The sequence below is a fragment of the Aythya ferina genome (genome assembly GCF_964211825.1).
Source record: "Aythya ferina genome assembly, chromosome: 6".
Classification (NCBI taxonomy): Eukaryota; Metazoa; Chordata; class Aves; order Anseriformes; family Anatidae; genus Aythya; species Aythya ferina.
The window spans coordinates 41,748,824-41,767,692 of record NC_140303.1 but is presented as its reverse complement, the minus strand read 5'-3'; the positions used below and the strand labels follow the sequence as shown (position 1 = coordinate 41,767,692).

At 37.5% G+C, this 18,869-nt stretch overlaps 1 protein-coding gene across 5 annotated transcripts; it reads left to right on the top strand.

The window, feature by feature from the left end:
• Window positions 1-277: 277 nt before the first annotated feature.
• Window positions 278-18,840, top strand: WDSUB1 (WD repeat, sterile alpha motif and U-box domain containing 1). Of its 5 annotated transcripts, none has more exons than XM_084523943.1 (12): window positions 312-400; window positions 1,098-1,183; window positions 2,362-2,784; window positions 4,983-5,167; window positions 7,458-7,550; window positions 8,366-8,459; window positions 10,727-10,760; window positions 11,703-11,743; window positions 11,841-11,947; window positions 12,785-12,964; window positions 15,477-15,617; window positions 18,393-18,840. In XM_084523943.1, the coding sequence occupies exons 3-12, from the start codon at window positions 2,387-2,389 to the stop codon at window positions 18,563-18,565; spliced, it is 1,446 nt and encodes a 481-aa protein (XP_084380069.1). In that variant the 5' UTR covers window positions 312-400; window positions 1,098-1,183; window positions 2,362-2,386; the 3' UTR covers window positions 18,566-18,840. The 5 variants fall into 5 exon arrangements, with proteins under 5 accessions (XP_084380067.1, XP_084380069.1, XP_084380071.1 ...); XM_084523944.1 differs by lacking the exon at window positions 312-400 and adding an exon at window positions 433-885; XM_084523941.1 differs by lacking the exon at window positions 1,098-1,183 and having other exon boundaries at window positions 278-400.
• The last annotated feature ends 29 nt before the right edge of the window (window positions 18,841-18,869 follow it).

Genomic DNA, 18,869 nt, shown 5'->3' with positions numbered 1-18,869 from the left:
AAGCGTTGCCGGCGAAGTGGCGGGGGGAAAAACAAGAAGCGGCCAAACGCCGGCGCCGACGTCGCTTCAGTGCGGGGGCGGCGGCGGCGGCCCCGGCCAGTGCGGCAGCCCGGGCTGCGACGCGGCGAGCCAGGCGGCGCGGGATGCGCGCGCGCAGTGGCCCCGCCGTGAGGCGGTGGGCGCTCCGGGGAGGGCGGGGCGAGCCCTCCTGCCGCGGGGGCGCTCGCCCGGGGCTGGCGGGGCGGGGCGGGGCGGGGCGGGGCGCGGCCGTGCGGCCTGTTTCCGCCGTCCCGCGGCACTGCGGTGCCCGCCGGCGGCTGGCGAGGCGGGGCCCTGCGGCCGGGTCGCCGAGCGAGGGCCTCCCCCGAGCGCTCTCCGAAAGCCGTCGGCAGGGCGCAAGGTGAGGCGCGGGCTGTCGGTAGCGCCCGAAAGCGCCGCAGCTTTGTCTGTAAGCGACAGCGGGTGGCTCGCGAGCTACGGAGGAAGTGGCGGCTGCCAGGGGAGGCGATTCCGCAGCGCTGTGCGCGGGGACAGCGGGCCGCAACGCGCCCTCGGTGCGGGAACCTCCTGCGCCCTGTCCTTGCTGCGCGGGGGTGCTGCGGCGAGGCCCTGAGGTCTAGCAGCAGCGAGGCTCCTCAGCTGCTCCTAGCGGGAGGAGACGATTTGCCGCTGCTTAGTCCGCTTAACAACACCTGCAGCGGTTCCTCTGGAAGCAGGGGTGCAGCAGCGCTGAGCGAGGGCTTAAATGTGCTTTCTAAGATTTGGAGACTGCACGAACGAGGAAATAAATTGCCTTGTACTCCGTCTAATCTGCATCTCACGGTTAGGCACCTAAGCCAGATCCGTCCGGGAAGAAGAAGTGCGACCTGGACAGTACTAGTACAGGTAACTGCTTGATTTTGCAAGAGTAGGGAATATGATCGAAGAGAAGATGCAGCGGCTCTTTCCCAGCAAATCAGTAGCTGTCAGGTCGACAGACTGTCTCAGTTTAGCTTTTATTCTTTGGTCGTGCTTGCTTCCCATAGCTGTTAGTTTAAAATACATGCCAATCTTTGGAAGTAAAGACCAAATGTAATTCTTGATGATTTGTGTTTCAGTCCTAGTACACATCCGTGGCCTGCGCCCAGCTGGAGCTCTAGCAGTCTGTTTCACACACACAGCTCTAGCGGAGTCAGGTTTAGAGGTATGATTGGACAAGTTGCTGCTGCTTTCATGAAATAGTATGTTAATGCGGGTGGCTTAGAAATAGTCCACAACACATCCAGTTACAACTCAGGGAGGGTTGTTTGAAAACAAATACAAAGACACCTTTCAGCTGTTTTGTCCTAGCTTGGTAGGATTTTATTATTATTATTTTTTTTATTCAGATTGTGAGAAACAAAGTTGTGTTTTTGCAGTAAATTACTTTTCTGTATTCTAAGGTCATTGCGTAGTCATAATAAGGAGAAACGCTAAGTAGGTAAGTGGACAGTGGAAGGCCTCAATGTTCCAAAATAAGGTAGAAGCTTGAGAAAAACAAGATGAGCAGTGTGAGAATAGTAAAACAAAGATCATAAGTTCTCAAGACATAAGAAAGGAGAAATTAAAGGGTTGAAAAAAAAAGAAAAATTGTACGTATGTGGTATAGAGGAGTGTCGAGTACCTTGTGAACCTGTAGTCCTCAGCCAGTGAAGAAACAGGGGAGGTGATGAGGCGTCAGGTAATAAGAAATGAAAGGTTATGATTTGTTTACTAAAATGCGCTCCTGATGGACAGGACGCCCGCCACTGAAATTGCAAATAGAATAGCTTCATAGAAGATCCTGTCTGAAGAAAATTATTTGAGATGTTGCTCACAAGATCATATATATGTCCCAATCCTATGTAGAAAGATATATTTGTTTGTAGCAAGTGGTTTATAAATTTTTTGCTTGGTGACTGGCCTCTAAAAAGGCTACTTCATTGCCTAATTCATAAAATTCATTGCCTAATTCATAAAATGCTTACTTCGTTGTGTCTCATGTAGATGCAACAGCTAACAAATTTGAACAGCTAACATATTAACATAAATAAAAGTTCTGGAATAAGCTCTATCGCCAGCGCCCCTGGACTAGATAGTTATTATGTGAGCTTGCACGTTTTATTTCAAAATTGCAAATTGACTTAAATAAAAGTTCATATATGTTAATTCTAACTGATTCACAAACTCCTCATCTTGTTGCTGTGGATATTCTGTGCTTTAAGTTAAAGAGAAAAGCAATGCTTAAATGAAAAATTAGTCTCTGCAAAACATCTGTTTTTTCCTGGAGAAAGTATCTTGTTTAAGGTAGCATATATGATGTATGAAATAGGAGAGACTAACTGTTTTAACTTTTTTTTCCAGATTCTTTTCTTTGAAAGTAGATAAAATGGCAACATTAATTCACACTTTAGCAGATCACAGTGATGATGTCAACTGCTGTGCTTTCTCACCATCGCTCTTGGCTACTTGTTCCTTGGACAAAACAGTTCGTATTTATTCTTTAAGTGACTTTACTGAGCTTTCATACTCACCTTTGAAAGGTCATACATATGCTGTCCACTGCTGCTGCTTCTCTCCATTGGGACACCTTTTAGCTTCATGTTCAACGGATGGTACTACCATGGTTTGGGACACTCGTGATGGTCAGGTGCTGGCAGTGCTTGGGCAGCCCAGTGGCAGTCCAGTTAGAGTCTGCCGATTTTCCCCAGAGTCCACGTATCTGGTGTCAGGTGCCGCGGATGGGAGTGTAGTTCTTTGGAACGTGCAGTCACTGAAACTGTACAGGTCAGTGCCAAATATCTTTTCACAACCTTTATTTCAATGACAGAAATATAATATATTGTGTGCTATTCTTTTAGTAGTATGTGTGATGTGCACAGACTTGCAGACTTTACACCTCTGATTTATGTGACAAAGAAAAGGGAATAGGATGTTGAAGACCAAAAGAACATAAATAGAAGTGCCAAGTTTTGTTTGTGTTGTTTTTTTTTTTTAAGTTGAACAATGCAAACTCAAGAAGCTTGAATTAATTATGTTATTATTTTATTGTTGTTATATTATTTTGTTGATGTTTAGTAACAATGTAGAAACTATATTGTTGTTTTGAGCTTAAATTATTCTGATTTGGTATTTACATTGTAAGAGAACAAAAAAGAACGTGAACATTGCTTTCCTGTTCACCTCACTTTTACTTTTCAAAGTTTATTTCAAAGTGCTAACATGCCAACAGTGGTCAACTTAGTCTTAATTGTATATATTTTGGGGATGTGTGTGTATATATATATATATATATATACACATATATACACACATATATATATATACACACATATATATATATATTCAGTTGATAAATTCCGTGAATGATTATTCACATTTGTAATTGCAGGTATACCTGCCATGCTTTTTCTCTTAAAGCTGAGATCAATATTACTTAGAAATTATCAGTGTGCTTAAAAATTACATCAAGGGTTTTAGTTACCCATCAGATGTCACTCTGTGATCCTCTGCTTCTTTTGCAACATTTGAATGTGTTGATGCTAAATGAGAGCCTTTTACCACACTATGGTGTCATTTTACTAAATATATGGATGGTAATTACAAGATAACCAGTTAGTCCTTATTAGCTGGACAGTTGTAATTGCCTCTCCAAATTGTGAAGAAAATGGCAAGTTAAAGCATCTTTATGAAGGGTGTGAACAAACTCAAAGCAAATTAGTTTATGTATGTTTCTTAAAGTGTTTGCCATTTCCTGTTCAGTAGCTAGAATACTGATATCTGACCTGAAAGTCATAAAAGCATACACATTTGTATAGTGCTCTTCATCTTACTGTTAAGTTTTCAGAGTGGCATCTGTAGCTTTTTCTGTGTGGAAGAATGAAAGTTTTAAAATCTGGGCTAAGGAAACAGAATTGTATATATGAAAAGGGCAAGCAGAGTAGTGTATTTGCTAGTATGCTTAATGATCGAATTAAGGGAGTCAATAATTTTTTGGTTGTCCTAGGTCTGGTTAGAGAGGACCTCAGGCAAGTTTATGGACTTGTCTTCTGTAGCATTAAGGTTGACACCTCTGGCAGTAAATAAAATTTCTATCAGCAAAAGAGAATGTGTAGGTATTCCACAAAATACCATGACAGAGTAAATAGGACTGAGATTTCTTACTGTATGACTGTTGCTTATGTCTGTGACTTTTTTCCTAGGCTTAAAGATTGTTATGCACACTGGGCCTGATCTAGTATCTGTTAAAAGGAGAGGGACACTTTCAATTGGCTTGACATTAGTGTCCGATAACCCAGAGGATGTTAGATTGACCCTGCTTCCTTCCTGAGACATTTGCGTATCTGCTAGGAATTTTAATATATGATCAATTTTTAAAAGTACTTTGGCTGACTTAGTTAAAGTATGGAAATCATAATTTTAAAATTTACCTTCTCTTGTCTATGAGTGATTTGAATTAACCCTATATCATAAATCACAAAGTATTCTACTCAGCTACAGCTTATCATAAATGTTAGTAGGTTTTCTGTTTTGGCTTTAAAAACAACAGAGGAATTGTGGGAGTTGTTTCCCCCATGTTTTCACAGATGTGAGTACATATTATGACTGTTGTGTATTTATCATTGACTTTGAAAATTTATTCTGCCATAGATTTTTAATAGTGTATTTTGCCTATCAAGTGGTAAGTCCATTATAATTGTCTTTAGTTTGAAGCTCATTTTATCGCTCAACTAAAATGATTTTACCTTGGAGTGTCATCTCATGTTTTTCCTTCTGTAGTCAAAGAGCAGGCCCTGATTCCTTCAGCTCTCCTTATTGTGCATCTCATTGCACAGCTGGAGATAGTTTCTCTGCCCTCTGTTACCAAGTTCCAAAATGCAGGGCTTAGAACAGTTTGGTGTATTGCATCAGTTCACACTTTAGAGATCAGTTCTTCAGAGCGTTACTTCTTCTAAACTCAAATACCGTATACTCTTGCATTTCAGATCTGGGAGTGTTAAAGATGGTTCTTTGGTGGCTTGTGCGTTTTCTCCAAATGGAAATTGCTTTGTCACTGGATCATCATGGGGTGATATAACCATTTGGGATGATACAATGAGATGTCTATATAATGAAAAAGCACATGATCTTGGTGTTACCTGCTGTGATATTTCTTCACATCCAATTTCTGGTTAGTCACTTGACTCTTCAGGGGAGGAACATGGGAAAGAAAGAGTGATTCTATTTCTCTCTAGTTCTTATTTTTATTAGTGCTTGAGATAACAGATGACATTGGGAGGAGCTGATGTTTCACAATATTCCAAGTACTCTTAAGTAAAAGTAGTTGTGAGGCTGATGACAAGGAATATACTAGGTCAACAAACAAGTGATTAGCTTGCTTATGTTAGCTTTCACTAGCTAATTATGCTATCAGAGTTTTGAAAAATGTTTGGGCAACGTCTGTAAGAGAAGCCTAGCTATCAGGGCTGACAAAGGTGTTCGAAGATGGAGTGCCTGATAACAATTATCACTTTACTTGCTTACAAAGTGGTCTGTGTAAAGGTACGTAGACTTCTGTTTACAGAGTACAGGTGAGCTGCTCTTTCAAAGGTTCTGAGAGTTACAACCGAGCAGACACTGTATATTTAAGCACTAAACACAGCAATAGCAAAATAGTACATAGCAGGGAGAAGGCAGGAGAAGCAGTAGGAAGAAGACAGGACAGAAACATTTAATATTGAAATAATGTCTCCATCTTTCCTGGTGAAAACACTACCAAAAATCTTTCATTGTGGACTAAGAGTTGTATCTGAGAACAAAGGAAAACAATTAAACAGATCATAGTGTAATTTCCAGTGCTCCATTTCCTGGTGAAATTATTTTGGGGGCTTAAAAAAATACGTCACTGGCCCTTCATGCTTCAGCCTATATGCACCAAGATAGAGAGAAATAGAGAAGAAAGCATAATCATTTTTAGTTTAATTTAAACCATATGTTGTTGAAAAACAACTTTTTTTTTTGTATTGTTTAATCATCAAGGAGTGAAACTTCTGGGACTACTGGCAGATTTAATGCATTGTACAATACAAGTAGTGCTTATCCAGCACAATAAAATGTGACTTCAGATTGAGACTCTCTTTACATGCTTAATTTGGAGCAAAATTGGAGCCAGAGTGTCTGTATCCAGAGCATCAGTGCTGCCCTCCTCCTGAATGAGCAAACTTCAATGAAATTGCCTAATGATTCTGGGTTGAAAAAAAAAAAAAAAAAAAAGATCTTGCTAAAATTTTTTAGTGTACCTTAGTGGAAGACAGTATATTCCTCTTCTAAGTTATTCAAAGAACTCTGCATGTACAGCACTGTAATACCCTACTAACAACTTGGCAATGTGTAAAATGTGTCCAACTCTGTGCATTGTGACAGAATTCTCATTGTGTCCATTTTACCAAGAAATGTGCTTTTACAGTATGATAGCTAAGGCATGCTATGCATCTCAGTATGAACAAGCTCTTGCACTGTAAAATCCTAGCAGAAATGAGGCATTTTGATGTTTGACAGATTTGAAGCCAGCCCTAAGATTTGCCACAGCTGAAGTAGCTCTGATCATTCCTGTGAACTGCAAGCATGTATAAGAGAATTTTCTTCTGATAACCAGATGAAACTGAAACTACACTTTATGTGGTGGAAAACAGAGATGAAATCTCAGGGGTAATTTTGTTAGATGCTTGACTGTAACAATTTTGACATTTGCAGTAACTACAAAGCTGGAAAGATGAGCACTTATTTAAGGTACTTATACTTACATTATTATGTTAGCATCTGTTAGAGTTTTCTGATTTTCAGCGTTAAACCTGGTGATTCTCGTAGGAGTTTTAAGACTGCTACTGGCAGAGGTAACACCGTTGAAGGAATGTTGTGGTGATTTGTGTCAGGCTGGTATGCCAGCTCACTGGAGTAGAAAAGCAGAAAGAATTGGGCTAAGAATAAAAGAAAAAAAAACGTTAACAGACAGAAACAACACCTTTAGAATGGAACTTGATGATAATTCAGAAATGTTCATATCCATTGAATAGAGAGGGGAAAGCTATGAAACTGTCGGTACTGTTGTATTTCATCTCATCATCAAACTAATGCAAGTATTTCTCAAGAGTGGTTAGCTAGATTGCAGTCATGAAACAGTTTATAAAAAATGAAACAGCAGACAGAGGAACCAAACACACACACCATCCAGAACATGTGAAATAGGACAGTAGTGCAGTTCTGGGTTTTATCTACCTGTTCAGGAAACAGTGTAGCAGTGATACCTGTTTCTTACTTGCAAATGTTTTTAGAACCTCTGCATTTATTTTTATCAACACTTTTTAAAGTAGTACTGAGATTAAGGAGATCTACCAAATTGTGTATGAATGCTGGTGTAATTTACTGATACACTTCAATTTTTGTTGCTTCTGATTCCCATTAACATATCTGAATTTTATCAGATGGTGAACATGGATCCAGATGCTTCCAGATGGCTTCTTGTGGTCAAGATAATAAGGTCAAAGTCTGGCTTATTTTGTTTGCAGACTCCTTAGGTTTGTATTGGACTTTTTTTTATTTTTTTTCATAATCAAATGTCTTAACTCTTTAGTGACAATTTGCACGTAAGATCAAATTTATACTGCTACCATGGATTCACAGCCAAACTAACCACACATTGAAAGTATTCTTTTGGTTTGTTTTGCTGGAAAGCAGCTAATGAATGCTGTGGTTTGTGAGATTGGGCCCTATAGCTTTTTATTTAGTAATCTAGCAATAATTGTAAAAGTAAAGGTTAAAAAAAAAACCTCCAATCCTCTCAACCTTAACATCTTGATAAATGTTCGGTTTTAGTTGGTATTGTCACCTTTGGTAACCAGTATAATTTCTACTGTGACCACCAGGCAGGTTGGGAGTTTGAAACCTCTTAATCTGCCAGGCCACAGAAAGGTTTCATTTCATTTTTCAGTACATCTTGGTGTTTTGAGCAAGAACTGAAGGAATGAAAATGGTGTTGGCTCTTCTGAAACTGCAATGCAAATGTATGACTTACACAGAGACCAAGCATATGGGCAAAACCATCTCCAGTGGGAATTTCTTGTCATATCTTTTATATAGAAGTCAGTAAGGATGAATGTTGTATGTACGGATACACAATTATCTAAAATACTGTTAGACATCGTAAAACTACAGAGTGAAGAGGTCAGAGAGGATAAACTTAAGTTCTCCGTGTGATTCTTTATCCCCTTCTCTGTAGGCAGTATGTCACAGAGTCAGATCTTTTGAGGCAACTTTACACTCCTAAAAGTATGTTGTTTTAATGCCTTGTCATATATGTCCATATGTAATAATTTACTTCTTGTATTTTCAGGTGTTGAATTAAGATACAAATGTACATTGAGTGGACATTCTGCCCCAGTTCTGGCTTGTGCGTTTTCTTATGATGGACAGATGTTAGTTTCAGGGTAAGCAGTATCTTGTGCTTGTTGAAATGTCATGTAGGTGGCTGTCCAGTCAACACTTAAATATTGTAAAACAAAGTTCAAAAGTGTTGCAGATTCCAAAATATATTTCCAGTACTTATGGCATCGTTCTTTGACCTCCAGAACTAATGAGGTGTATTTCCAATTGGTTTGCATCTTGTGGGTGATTGAGTTTGAAATATAAGATGTTGTAAGCTCTGTTCTCTGAGTATTATAATGAAATTCATTTTTTCTGTGTTTACGTGGCTTTTCTTGTATGTGGATACTCTAACATCTATTAAAAAATACGAATTTACACTGCAACCTTACCATGTCTTTGGGACACCATTTACGGTTTTTCTTTTCCTTCTCACTCAAATTTTTTGGGAAATTTTTGCAAACTTAAATACCTTGAAATTTTTGTCTTTGACAGATTTGATTCAAATTAGCCATTGTTAAAAAGGTATTAATCAATCCATATTCATAGTATGGCAGCATAGGCCTTTTTCCCTAAAAAGTGCATGATCAAGATATTTGTAGACCTGTTTTTTTGCTGCCAGCCCTGTACAGAATAATGGTTAAGACCCAGATTAATCATGAATCATCAGCTACAGACTAATATGATTATTAGTCTTTGTTAGAGGGTGATAAGGGAATTGCCAATCTCATTGCATGGTCAGTTGCTATTGTGTTTGAAAGACCCAGGGTGGTGGAGGTGAGGGGAAAATTCCTGATGAGTTAAAAAATTAAAATGTCATGCTCACCTCTAAGGAGGACAAGGCAGAGGACCCAGAGAGCTACAAGCCAGTCAGCCTAACTCCAGTCTTCGGGGAGGTTGTGGAGCAAATCCTGGCAGTGGCTTGGAAGCTGCTTCTAGGTGTAAATGCTTGGGAAAAGCAGCGGGAGCTGATCGAGGGCAAACTGATCCTGACTGATCTGACCACCGTCTGCGATGAGGTGACCGGCTGCATGGCCAAGGAGAGAGCAGCTGTGCTGTACGCCTTGGCTTTATCAAGCCCTTCGGCGTGGTCTCCCATCAAAGTCTTACATCCAGACTGTGGAAGTGTAGGTCAGGTAAGCGGATGGTAGGATGAATGGAAAAGTTACTGGACTGTCAGGCTGAAACAGTTGTGATGATGAGCAGTGCAAAGTGAAACTGGCAGCTGGTTGCTAGTGGTTTTCCTCAGGGATCAAGCTGTTGAAAGAAGGAATTTTAAATGAGGTAGATATCATCATTTATGGTTCTATGAATATGAATGACCACATGCTTTTATTCTGCACTCTATGAAGAAAAGTGCTTGATCACTTCTAAACTGTCCCACTGGCAACTTAATCTAACAAATCAAAGGATTCTTCTCTAGATTTTAATCATCTTTATTTTATGAAGATATTTTAAACTGAAACATAGAAGCTGATGTCTTGTGAAGGAAAAAGAAAGGACCGCAACAGCAAATAAACGGAAAACTATGCAAAACACAGAAGACAATAGCTTTCTTTGACATTTTGCTGCCGTAAAAAGAATATAGAGTCTTTTTCAGTATTTGAAGATCATTCTGAATGTTTATGGCCTTAAGTTATTTTATTTTCCATTAGATATGTGGATTATTGTTTTACATGTAGATTACATTGTCATAACTGAAATATCTACCCCATTCAGCCTTTAAGTAAATACTGCTGTCATGGCAAATAGCTATGCAATTTGTATTTCATTAAATATTTTATGATTGATTGCATTGGGTAACTATATTTTACGGATCACACTGCAGTATTTCCTCTAGTTTGATTTGGAAATGAAAAGGTTTCAAAATTAAATAGAAGTGCTGAGAGTATGTAATGGTTAGCCAGATTCTGTGCATGATGCAGAGGAATGTCTGCATTACAGATACTTCTTGCAAAGGCCTATTTGTATCTTACATATAAACATAATTTTGTTTGTAGAGCCAGTATTGTTGGCCAGTTCACATAAACCTTGTACAAGCCCTCTGCACCAGAAATTCTTATGGAAGTGCGAAATTTTATGTTGTATGTATTAATTTTTATATCATGCTGTAGGTGTAGCTAACCAGTGTCATTGTCTTAAGCTGGACATGGGTGAAAAGGGTTTAAGTAGCTTAGCTTTCCGTAAATTTCTGTTAAGAGCTCTGTTCTTATTTTACTTGTGGAAAAGGTTTTTTATTTTGTTTTTTTTTTTCCTCCTTAATTAGGCAGTTCGTTTCTTTATGACTCTGCACCACTGTAATGTCGATGTGTTTGGTTTTTTTTTTTTGAAGGTCTGTGGACAAGTGTGTCATAATATATGAAACTGTAAGTATAGCATAGTGCAAGATCATTCTTTGGTGTGTTGATGAAATATCAGCACTGTTTCTCCAATGACTTACCAAGATAAAGAATATTAAAGAATAGGAATTATATAAACCCAAAATATTTAGTCTGTTATGTTGTTTGTTTTTTTTTTTTTGCTTGTTTTTGAGAAAAGTAAGTTTGAAGATCTTGAGAATCGATCATTCTCTCTCATTATTTATTTATATCTCTTTGAGGGTTTTATTATTTTATTTCTCTACAGTGACAATATTATTCAATGGACTCCATGCTTTTTTGTTCTTCATGTTGAGGCAGAAGGGGGTTCATTAATCTCAAATTTCATCCAAACCAAGAATGATGGTACCTTTTGACCTAAAATCAGGAATAGTGATCACTATAATCCTTTAATTATTTATATATAAAGCCCACATAAAACAGAAGCATGATAAGGAATTCAAGAAAAAATACATTAAATACTAATGTCCTTTCTTAAAAATGCACTCTTCAGGTATTTTGTGTAATGCTGTTATTACATCCTTTGAAGTTCACCTGTAAGTGGTATTTATATTTAGTACTTTATTATATTGAAAATAATAATTTTGCTGAGAATGAAGGATGAACAAACTTTAAGCTTCATCAGCCTGCTCTGCATTTTCTGTTCTATTGATGTAATTTTTCAATTAGGGTTTTTGAAGGGTGGCCTTTTTCCAGGGAATTGAACAGGGGACTTCAGTCAGGAAAGTCAAGTTACTTATCTGACTTTGCTGCCAATCAGCTTTAGCAAGGTTGTATAATTTCTCTGAAGGTAACTTGTGTCATATTACAAGAATAATATTTCTTTTGGGAATATTTGAAAGTAGATATACAAATGAGTGAGTTGGTTTTTTTTTGATCTTCAAGATTTTAAATCACAGATATTCTTTTTTTTTTTTTTTTTTTTTTCAGAATACTGGAAATATACTTCATACTTTGTCTCAGCATACCAGGTATGAATTCAGTATGATTATTCTGTTTTACTACTAATAAATAAAATAAATTAAATCATTTTATGTTAATTTTCACACATTTGTTTTTTATTTGTAGATATGTTACAACTTGTGTTTTTGCACCATGTACTGCCTTACTTGCCACAGGTTCAATGGATAAAACTGTGAACATATGGCAATTTGACAGTAAGCAACCCTGTGCAGGTTAGTATTTGGAATATCTTTAATTTGTTAGATTTGGCGTATCTTTAATTTGTTCTTTAAACTTAAAGAAAAGTATTGTTGAACATCTCCTGAAGATGCAAAGATCCCACTTTTGCTTACATGCAGTTAGTGTGTAACCTCAGAAGTATGTGGCACACTATTTTTTCTCTGAATTGATCTTATTAATATACAAGGTATATTCTCTCCCTCTCATCTGTTAGAAGTATATTATCTTCATCTTTTCTGATACTATCAATTTCTTACTCTCTCAAATGACAGTATTTAAGACAAGGGTGTTATTCACAGAGACTGAAAGACTTTTTGGGCAAGTATAATTGACAGTGAGTTAAAGAGGAAATATGCTAATTGCAAGCATACTTGTCAACAGGTACAGCTTGCCAGTTGTTACAGATGAAAAAAACCACAATAACTAACTAATGTTACAAAATAGATGAGCACCTGAAGTATGCGGGGCAAAGATACATAGATTTCTGTTCAATACACAATTGTCTGGGGTTTGGTCTGCTTTTATAAGGAGGTATGAGACTTGGTTTCTGTGTTTGCTGATGCTTTTCAATATTTTTAGTTCAACTTCGACAAATGTAAGCACATGTGAGTTCACACTCCTCTAAACTTTGAAAGTCAATCAAAGAAGATAAAACCAAGTGATTGTCCCCCATTGAAAGAATGTCTATTGAGCATCTCTTCTGTCAAGTGCTGGAGAATGTTCAGTAGTGAGAGCACTTGGAAAATGTTCATTACTGCCGTAGTTCCTAGCACTGTTTTTTTAGTTGTTGTTGTGTTTTGTTTACTGTCTTTTATCTTTCCTTTACAAAGGAAATACTGTAGAAAATGAATGTGAGGTGGCTGTTCAGAACTGGTCAGAGGATGATGTTTCAGCCTGGCTTTGTGCACAGGGCTTAACAGACCTTGTTGGGCTTTTCAAACGGAATAACATTGATGGCAAAGAACTCCTGCATCTTACAAAGGAAAGTCTGACTAATGAATTAAAAATTGGTAAGAATGTGGAAATTCAAGTAGTTTGTAATCTTGTGAGTATGTATGAAATGATGGAGTGAAAGCGAGTTACATGTTCCATGCATGGGTATGTTTTCCCTGAAATGCTTTTTTTTTTTATTACCGTAGATAATCAAAAACAAACCAAATGTCACATTATTCAAAGTACTCTTTCTTTGTGTTTGCTTATTCCTAGAGAAAAAAAAAAGCACATCCACCAACAATGCCATGTTAAGTGGTCTTACCTGCGTTTGTCTCTAATTTTTAGACTCTATATCAAGTTGTGGGAAAGTAATTTCAGGTTTTGTACACACTTAATGCTTCTGACTTTAGTAAATAGGGTTCTCCATAATTTTTACGGTCAGTCGGTAAAAGTGCTCTGTTTATAATACTGTGTGGTCAACTACCTCGATTTTAACAGTGAAATTCTTCAGAGTACAGTTAGTATAATAGAAAAGTACAAGGTATGTTTAGTTTTTACTTAGTATGGAGATAAAGCATTAGATGTTCACATTTAGTAAGGATTGAGCAAAGCTTTCCAAGCTCAGACACTTTATAATTCATCAGGCATCCTTCTATTTAATATGTTGTGATGTCACTATTGCAAAACTGTAGTTAAATCTTAGAAGGAATCACAGGGAAGTGCCATATTCTGAAATAAGAAACTTCAGTATGGTGAACTACACGGGAACTTTCAAAATGTAAGTTCTCTATTCACTATAGCTAGATTAAGGTGTAAATTTGCTGTTGGCATGTTTGCCAAAGTGAAATCAAGTATAGCAAAAGGCTGAATGAGTCAAGAAACATTTTTAAAAATACATTTTTATTTTTAGAAGTTAGCATTCTTCCTCATAGGCAGACTGCTCCCCTCTTTTATTAATTGTTTTGTGTGTGCGTGTGCGTGGTGTTGGTATGTATCTGATCATAGTATTTCTGTGCAACTAGCCTTGTTAAATTAGAGAAATCAACATAGATTCTGGAAATCTGTCATGAATCGCCACCCATGAGAGACATGTAGCTCTACCTTTCTGTATATGTGTTCCTTAACATTGGAGTAGCTTAAAATTCTGTGGCACCAATCACCAGCTGAGGCTAATAAGATGATGCTGACTAGAGACACTGATGTGTCTTTGTTCTGTCTGCTCATTCACAAATGAGTGCCTTTGAACTAACCAGTCTGAAAGAAAACAAGGCAGCACAGCACAACTGTAATTGTGCTTTTAGTTGTATTTTTAGATTAGAGAGAGACGGAAAAAGCTGCAATGTAATTTAAAAAAAATCTCAACAAACAAGCTCAGGCATTCTTCAGTTGTCCCTTTGTAAGACATAGGACAACAATGTTGTACAGCAGGTTTAGGGTATTGAAATGGAGTGATGTAAATGACTTTTTATGACAAAAGCTAAACTGAAGGCTGAAGAAAATCCTATAGATCATAGTTGTTCTGAAATTGTATGTCCTTACATTTAGCTTGACTGCAAGAGCATACCAGTCTTGTGAACTCAGGAAAAATGCAATCAGTTCCTGTAATGTTAATTGTATTCATTTTTTTTAATCTGTAATTATTTTTTTAATCCCTGCAAACATAGTCACTTTACCAACAGTGTTGTTTTGTCACACATCAGGTAGATGTGCAGCACATTCAGAGAGATGACTGTCATTTGTGGCTTCCAATTCATTCTTTACACTGTGCTGGCTACTTTTATTTTGGATCTTTCCATTATATGACTTGTGTTAAATTTAAAACAATATTTATATCAGTTTAAATGTTATAAGCTTTTAAAGCTGTGTTGATATTCTAAAAGATTTTTTTCTAAAAGTAACATTAAAAGTTATTTTAAGATTATTAGTATTATTTTTTTTTTTTTACAAATCTTTTTCAGGGCTCTTCTTCAGGCAAGGTGTTTTGTTGATGTTTTTTATCTGGTACCTTTGGAAAGTAAACACATTCTGGCATGGTACAGTGGGTGAAAGACAGCTTAGCAGTGAATGGGTACGATACTTGTCATGCAGCAGAAATAAGCTTAGCTAGGAGACTGACAGAATATCTGGGAACAAAGGGGTTGTCAGAAGAGTAATTTCGGAGACACACAATTAAACTGTTTATGAAAATAACGAACGGAACACCTACAGCTGATATTTGGTTTTATTCTTGGTGCTGCATGCTTTCATTTCATAAATCAGCACTTATGGCTATCACTTACAATAAAGGTGAATATGTGATCCTACTATGCACCAGCGAAGATACTGTTCTGCCAGGTAACTGTGGCTTTGCAGCAGTGTTGCATTTGCATTTGTTCTACCATTTGTTTTCATTGCTCCACAGAATTGTTGCAAGCCAGCAGCAGGCTGCTGTTAAGCTGGTTGTAGGGTGCCTGGGTGTCTGCGGACTTTCCCATATGGGGAGGTGGGGAGGAGCTGTGTCTCCTGTGGCACAACAGCCGCCAAGTGCAAGAACTGACCTCTTTGCCTGACATTGCAGTGTTTTCACTTCATGTACATACAACTTTTCAGAGTCTCTAGGCCTGCGCAGTAAAATCCTTCAGAAAATTGAAGAACTGAGGATGAAAATGGTCTCTGTTTCTGTTGCTATCCCTGATGAGTTCTTATGTCCTATAACTCGGGAGCTTATGAAGGAACCTGTCATTGCAGCAGGTATGTCTTTGACAAATATTGAACAAAATGAATAGGGATGTGGGAACACAAAAAAATAGGCCTATCTGATCAGTTGTAGAAAGATAAACTGGTCTAAGTACCTATTGCAACAAAAATAGGACTGTTGTAAATGGTAAAATTGCATCGCTAATACGGAGGAAAAAAATGTGTTGTGCAGTTCCCGTAGTATCAACTTTACTGATGAAGCAGTATACATTTTTTTTTAATGGTCCTTTCTTTTTGTGCCTCTGCAAGTTTGTAGTTAAAAGCCAAATTACAGAGTCATCTTGGTAAATGCACAATTGTGCATATGGGGGGGAAAAACAACAACAACAAATTGTCTCATTACTAACTTAGCACACCATGTATATAGCACTTAGAAGTTTGTACAGCATGAGGTTCGTTTAGGTGTGACAAGATTCTGGAGTGAGAGTTGCAAGAAGCAGCATGTGATGTAGTTATGGAAAGCTAATGTTTTGTAGTTCTAATCTTGGGGTGAAGGAGCGGAGTATCATCAAAAGATCATTACATTTTTGATGATCTGTAAACAGTAATTTCATAGCTTTGAGATACCAGGCCAGACTTGTCAGAGTCTAATCATTCAGAACACGAAAATGTTTGTTGATTACTAGAGTGAGAAGCATCGCTTTTACTAGGACTTGAGCCTCAAAGCAGTAGCAGTAGGAGGATAGTCTTCTGTCATTTTGAAATAAGGCTATATCATTTTAGAGTAGGATAGTTTAGCTGAAAAACACTGCCAGTGACTATTCGTAGGTTTATTACAAAATCAAATAGGCATTTTTAAGAGAAATCCCCGCCCTTTCAAAATAAAATGTTCACAGTGTATGTAATCCATTATAATACGTTACTAATAAATATTACCTTGCTGCTATTCAGTATTTGTGTATTGCACTGCTGTCCTGAAAAGTGGTATTCCTGTGCATTTTAGAACACAGAGCAGGCATATACTGGGGGTTCCTCACACTGCTCTTTTATGGCAGTCAAAAAATGAGGAATTCCAGAAGTGTTCCAGTTTGCAGCAGGAACAATGACACTTTGTGGCAAGATGGCAGGTGAAGGAAAGTATAGGATTTGGTGTTAGAAATGTCTGTATGCACTAGCTGCTTCATGGTCCTACATTATCGAACTGAAGTTTTTCTAGTACAGCTGACTTTAGAGATGTGGGCACATTTGCAGATTCAAATTAATTAGAAGAATTTAGCCATTTCTGAGATTAGAAAGTAAGTGCAGTGAGTTAGGAGTTTTATTTAGTTCAGTAAGCTAAGAGTTAAGTAACACTTCTTTTATGCTTCTGCTCGATGTAAAATTTAAAGGAAAATAAAAGGCAGAATTCCAACCTGCATAGTGCTTTACCAAATTGACCAGCCTAAATAAGATTTTTCCATGGTAAGTGGTTCATATTCAGTAACAAGGAAGGAAAGACTGTGGTGGAGCCTAGTGTCTGGGAGTAAGCTCCCCACTCTGTAAGGGAGTAAGCACGTAGCTGTAAGTTACAGCTTGTTTAGGTACTGACAGGAAGAAGCTGAAGGCCTGAAGCCAGACAGGTGCCCAGGGCTAAGTGGGGACCCAGCTCAGGGCTGTGGGGCTCAGGTCTGGTGGAGGGCTGATGCTTGGTGTTCATCGCTTGAGCATTGCACAGCAGCAGCAGTCCTTGGTTGGGTTAGTTATTAGATAGTACTGAGCTTTCATTTAACATCACCTATCACGTAAGCTGAAAATAAATTCTAATACTTTCAGAATGTATTTTGGTGCTATGCAGAAGCATAGACAGAAACTGATTTCAATTTCAGACTGAACTGTTTCTACTCACTTTCAGCTTTGTTGTTTTCTTCTTGAAAGGGTTCCTTAAATGAAAAGCATTTGTAAAAAAGTTACTCAATAGCTTTAGAGCCAGCTAATTGGAAATATTTAAATTGTGATTAAATCTAACAGTTTTATTATCCAAAGGAGTGCAGTAATTTTAATACCATTGTGCCATTTATGCAATTTGGTAAAGCACAGCTTATTTATTTGTTTTTAATTATTATTTTAAGTAATGTCACTGTTTCACTGCTTTTTATACATGAAAGGCTACAGGCACAGGGGACTTGGCTAAGAGCTCTGATGATTCCTTTGACAGCCTTGTGATTACCTTTGTTAAGCACTTCTAAAGCATATTTTAAGGTGTAATTAGTGATGGGAATAATTCAGCTGGGAAGTCTTGCTTTCTTCAGTTATCAAAACCTCACAGGTATATATAACTTATCACTACAAAATAATGGTTATTATTCTAGAATTACTTACAGAATCATGTTGTTTTCAGCTAGGATTTTAAAAGTTGATTTAATAGGTAATATTTAAAGCTGACTGCCTATAGTAAAATAAGTAAATAAATATCAACTCTATAGAGACCGAGTACAAATACCTTGCTGGCATGCCTCTGCTGATAGTAGATGTGAGACAAAGCTCCATGCCAACTGAAATTACAACAGTAGCAAAACATAAGTATACAGGTACCACTAACTAAAAGAGAGCTATCTGTATTTCATGCGTCCTGTGCCATCCATACCCTATACTTCCTGCAAGTAACTAGGTACGGCTGTATAAAAAGTGTTACTTTAATAAACTTAACCAAATGATTGTTCTACAAGTCAGTTTTCCTGTTTGGACATCCTGGTTCACTTCCATCACTTACTTAAATATGTAAAATATGTATGGTGTAACACAGCACCCAAGCACCTGTAATATAAACTTTTGATGATCGATTCTTTGCAGATGGCTATTCCTATGAAAAGGAGGCAATGGAAAATTGGATCAGTAATAAAAGACGATCTAGTCCCATGACAAATCTTCCTCTTCACTCTCTTATGCTTACGCCAAATAGGACACTGAAAATGGCTATCAGTCGCTGGCTGGAGACTCAGCAAAAGTATGGTGAAACCACTTAAGTTTTGAAGTTATTTATTAAAACGAAATTGTACGTAGCTAACAGAAATATTCGTGTCAGAAACAAGGGGAAATGAAGTTTAATTCTGTTTTACTCTAGAAGTCATTTCAATCTTTATGCTAAGAAAAGAATAGCTTTACTGGTGGAAGCTGCCAAAAAATTACCAATTTTTTTTAAAAGTTACTGATAATTTCACTTTGTAGTATTTCTGTTTAAGAAATCAAACATTCAGATTCACAGTTTTTCAAATAAAGTTTTCTTAAAATTTTCACTACATTTATGAAGTTTTGAGTCTTCATTTTGCA